At 45.3% G+C, this 5,000-nt stretch overlaps 1 protein-coding gene across 2 annotated transcripts in view; it reads right to left on the reverse strand.

The window, feature by feature from the left end:
• The window catches only part of LOC121697487 (solute carrier organic anion transporter family member 1C1-like), a 14,673-nt gene that overhangs the window by 5,804 nt on the left and 3,869 nt on the right, over positions 1-5,000 (reverse strand). For both annotated transcript variants that reach the window (XM_042079026.1, XM_042079025.1), the window contains exons 2-8: positions 4,111-4,252; positions 2,871-3,003; positions 2,568-2,677; positions 1,681-1,833; positions 1,236-1,334; positions 702-953; positions 103-267 (exon numbers count right to left, since the gene is read on the reverse strand). In XM_042079026.1, coding sequence (XP_041934960.1) covers positions 103-267; positions 702-953; positions 1,236-1,334; positions 1,681-1,833; positions 2,568-2,677; positions 2,871-3,003; positions 4,111-4,252 — 1,054 coding nt within the window. The remainder of the gene's footprint in view (positions 1-102; positions 268-701; positions 954-1,235; positions 1,335-1,680; positions 1,834-2,567; positions 2,678-2,870; positions 3,004-4,110; positions 4,253-5,000) is intronic.

The raw sequence follows: 5,000 nt of genomic DNA on the forward strand, positions 1-5,000 counted from the left end.
CGATAAGGAAGTTGGTCTTTGAGTTTGACCCAGGTCACGGTTAGGGTCAGGGTCAGGGTCAAGGTCAGGGTCAAGGTCAGAGTTAGGGTCAGTAAAGTATACCGATAAGGAAGTTGGTCTTGGAGGCACTCTGTCCATACTGCTGCTCAAAGAACTTGGGAGTGTATGTGATGACAATGACGAAGGCGTTGAACATCACAATGTTGGAGATCATGTAGAAGATGTAGATCTTATTGGTCAACAGGCGCTTCAGAGAAGGCAGGAAGTCTAGAAAGGGCAACACAAGAGACGGAACATGGCTTTAGAGAAGGCAGGAAGTCTAGAAAGGGCAACACTAGAGACGGAACAGGTGCTTCAGAGAAGGCAGGAGGTCTAGAAAGGGCAACACAAGAGTCTCACACCACATGATGCCGTTAGCTCAAAGCTGCCGTTAGTTCAAAGCTGTCTCACACCACATAATGCCGTTAGCTCAAAGCTGTCTCACGCCACATGATGCCGTTAGCTCAAAGCTGCCGTTAGCTCAAAGCTGTCTCACGCCACATGATGCCGTTAGTTCAAAGCTGTCTCACACCACATGATGCCGTTAGCTCAAAGCTGTCTCACACCACATGATGCCGTTAGCTCATGCAGGACAACGTTACTCATTGGCTGACTTTTCACTTTGCCCATGAAGTAAGGACTCGGACGCCAACCATCCTTACCCTTGGCGACCTCACTGATTGTCTTTGTCTCTTCCTCCTGGTGGGGGTTGAGCGGCTCCAGCGCTGGGGGGTCCTGGTCCTCCTCATCCTGGTTCTGGTCCTGGGTGTGGGGGGGCCAAGGGTCCTCGGGCAGGGCACGGGGCAGGAACCAGAAGGGGAGGGCGGTGAGGAAGGTGAGTCCTCCTGCCACCACGTAGCCCAGCCACCATGCCCCCACCCAGCGAGAGTCCTGCGGCGTGATGGTCACGCTGTCTGGAGGGGGGATACACACACACACACACACACACACATAGTCACAAACACACACAAACGGCGAGAGTCATATGCATATTTTCACATACACACACACGCGCACACACACACACACACACACACACACACACACACACACACACACACACACACACACAGTCTTATCACTATCACCACCACCAACAAACACACAGAACTATGCAAGCACAGAAACTCACCCCTGCCTTTTTATTCACTGACACGCACACACGCACATACACACACAGCGGGAATATTTCTCACCCAGATTGACAAAGCCGATGTCCACATATAATCTGGCACAGAGAGAGCCCAGAGAATAGCCGAACAGAGGGCCAATCACCGCGATGGTGTGCAAGCATCCTAGGAAGTGGCATTCACATCGGAGATATGTTACATTACGTTATAAAAGTGACAAACACAAATGGCATTCACATCGGAGATATGTTACGTTACGTTATAAAAGTGACAAACACAAATGGCGTTCTCATCGGAGATATGTTACGTTACGTTATGAAAGTGACAAACAGAAATGGCGTTCTCATCGGAGATATGTTACATTACGTTATGTTACATTCATGAAGAGACAAGTAATATAAACATATGGCTAACTTATTATCTTTTCAGATGTGTATTTAAATTGCATTTATATTTCTATATTCAGAAAACAGAAATACAGAGCCAGGTGACCAATCACAGAGTGCCTTACCAATGTAGAAGGCGGAGTTTTCTGGGCGGGCGTGGTCGTCAATGAAAGCCACTCCTAGAGGGCCAATGGTGGCTTCGCCAATACCACGTATGATATTACCCACCAGAACCATTACCCACATGGGGGAACCCTCCTCCTCACCAACCTGACACCCTGTCATGAACACATCACATGAACACATCACTAGCAGTCCCCTACCCTCGCTAGAAGACATCGCTAGCATGCGGTGTCTCAGGAGAGCTAGGGCACTATCACTGCCTACCCCTCACACCCAGGACAGCACCTAATAGGTGCCTGAAGAGCAGGACAAATAGACTCATAAACAGTTTCTTTCCCTGGGTCATGAGGTCCCTGATCTCATAAAGTGTGTGTGCGCTATGATGTGTAGATTATGTATATATTGCTTATTTCTCTCATTTCATTCTCCACTATTTAATTAATTAATTCATGTATTCCTGTTTTACTGTTTTCTTTTTAATTCTGCTATGCACTGGCTGAAGAAGCAATACAATTTCATTGTATATCTGATATGAAATGGCAATAAAGATTCTATTCTAGATTCTATTCTATTCTGTATCTCACACACTCAGTCATGAGTATATATAAATAGTTATATACATAATTATATTATTATAATTAGGCTTTATTAATTGTTGTATTATAATACTTTATTAAATACCTGAGTTCATAAAAAGTTACCAATGGAGCTAGATACATCTCCAGATGCATGCACAGTCACACACACACACACACACACACACACACACACACACACACACACACACACACACACACACACACACACACTCACACACACTCACTCACACACACACACACACACACACACACACACACACACACACACACATACACACACACACACCTACCGAGTGCTGGCTGTGATATGGTACCCTGGGAGGGGGTAGTGGAGCAGGGGGAGCTGGAGGTGGAGTTATCAGCACCGTAGGTCCTCAGCGCTACTGTTTCATAGTCATATCTGGAGTACATCACAACACACACACACACACACACACACACACACACACACATACACACACACATATATACACACATTTATACACACACACATAAACATACATATACATTGGCCCCCTGATGTTGTGTAGATATAGAACAAACTAGAGCAGTACTGACCCCTAAACATTAGACACACACACACACACACACACCTGCCCATGAGGAAGTGTGGCAGGGCCATGAGGAAGGTGCCCATTGCCATCAGTAGCGCTCCTGTCCCGATGATCTTAGGCCTGTGGAACTTGGCTCCAAAGTAGCTCACCATGGTGATCACCAGCAGGTTACCTAGGAGATATACAGGTGAATATAACACACACATTCCATATTCACACATACACATCAAACATACACACACACACACTCACACTCATACAAACACACACACACACACACACACATACACACACACATACACACTAATACACACACAAAACACTCACACACCCACACACACATACACACACACAGTGGCGCAAAAAGTGGGCATGCGCTATATGCGGCGCATAGGGGCGCAGCACCGTGGGGGCGCCAAAGCGATGGTAAAAATAAAATAAAAATAATAATAATATATTTGGTATATTCTATATACTGTTATACGTTTCTAAATCATTTCTGCATTTCCTCAATGTTAAATAACATTTTAGAGGACTAACAGGCTAGAGTAGGCGCCCTCTCTCATAAGATTCCATCATAGAATTTTGACATAGAAAAGGGAGTGGGGGCGCCGTGAGCGCATGTCAAGGGATGCGACAGTAGTTAAATAAGTGGATGGTGAAAAGCAACAGGTAGGATTTAAAGTGTGACGTCTGTGCTTGGAGGCTTGCAAATATTCATGTTAACAGACTAACTAGCGTTTGCTAAGCATATGCCGATTGAAACATAACCTATTCCATTAAGATAGCTAGGTGGCTACCATGCTCATACTGAACTTTTAATGGCAAACTGCAAACAGAAATGTCAAGCTAGCAACAAGTCATTACATGTTTCCATTTCCTAACAAACAATCTAACCTAATATAAATAGCTTAATATTGTGCTGATAATGTGGCAAACAAAGGCTAGAGTTGGATCAGCCTTATCCTTTGTGAGCAACAGCTGGCAAAAGGATGCTATGAGAACCGTTTAGACTCTCTTAAAGTGACAATGCACCATTTAACAATACTTCAAGTTGAAATTGGCAGAATTTCTAAAAATATTATAATTTACACTAATAGCCTTTTGTTTTCCCTTTAGTTGTTTGTGTTTTTTTTTTTTGGGGGGGGGGGGGGGGGCAATTTGTTGTTGCATACCCCTCAAAAAATGGGTAGCTGCGCCCCTGCACACACACATTAATACACACACACACACACACACACACACACACACAGACCCACACACACACACACACACTGACCCATCTCAAAGCTGCCGTCGATGATGCCGACGGTGGAGCTGGGAATCTCGAAGCGGCGCTCGATCTGCGTGATGGTGCTCTTGGTGTAACTGCCCGAGAGAGACTTGGAGAAGTAGCACAGTGCCAGCACGCCTATGAACATCTGACAGAGACGAACAGAGCAAGAGAGATGAAGGAGAAGAAAGGAAGAAAAGAGAGATGGCGGAAATATTAAAGAAAAAGAAAGAAAGGAAGAAAGAAAAAGAATGAGAATACAGAAACAAAAGAAAGAAAGAAAGAAATAGAATACAGAGAGAAAGAAAGAAAGAAAGAAAGAAAGAAAGAGAATACAGAGAGAAAGGAATAAATAAAGAAAGAGAATACAGAAAGAAAGAAAGAAAGAAAGAAAGAAAGAAAGAAAGAGAATGCAGAGAGAAAGGAAGAGTGAAAGGGCTGTTTCAGACCGGGTGCGTGGCGTGAACGTTGCGTGGCGGTTGCGTGGTGGTTGCGTGGCGGTTGCGTGGCGTTTTCTATGTCTTTGCTCACCAGAAACGTGTATGACGTGGCGCTGCGGCCGCCTCTGCCTACTAAAACGTCTCTTCAGCTTTTTTTCTTCACTGTTTTAAATGGAAACGCTTCCAACACGCTTGCGTGTGGCGTGAAAAATAGGCGTCGGCCCTATTTCTAGCATACACGCGTTTTCAGCACGGCTCGAACCGCGCCTGAGACGTGCGTGTCACGCAGGCGGTGTACAAGCTCTAACCTGTTACCATGGGAGCCCAAATAAAACGGACACGCCACACAGCTGACACACTCACGCCACGCACCCGGTCTGAATCAGCCCTTGGGAGGAAAAAAAGAAACACTGTTTTATGTGCTGCATGAGACACATGGATGGGTGTAATTCCTTG

The sequence above is a fragment of the Alosa sapidissima genome, chromosome 22 (assembly GCF_018492685.1).
Source record: "Alosa sapidissima isolate fAloSap1 chromosome 22, fAloSap1.pri, whole genome shotgun sequence".
Lineage (NCBI taxonomy): Eukaryota > Metazoa > Chordata > Actinopteri > Clupeiformes > Clupeidae > Alosa > Alosa sapidissima.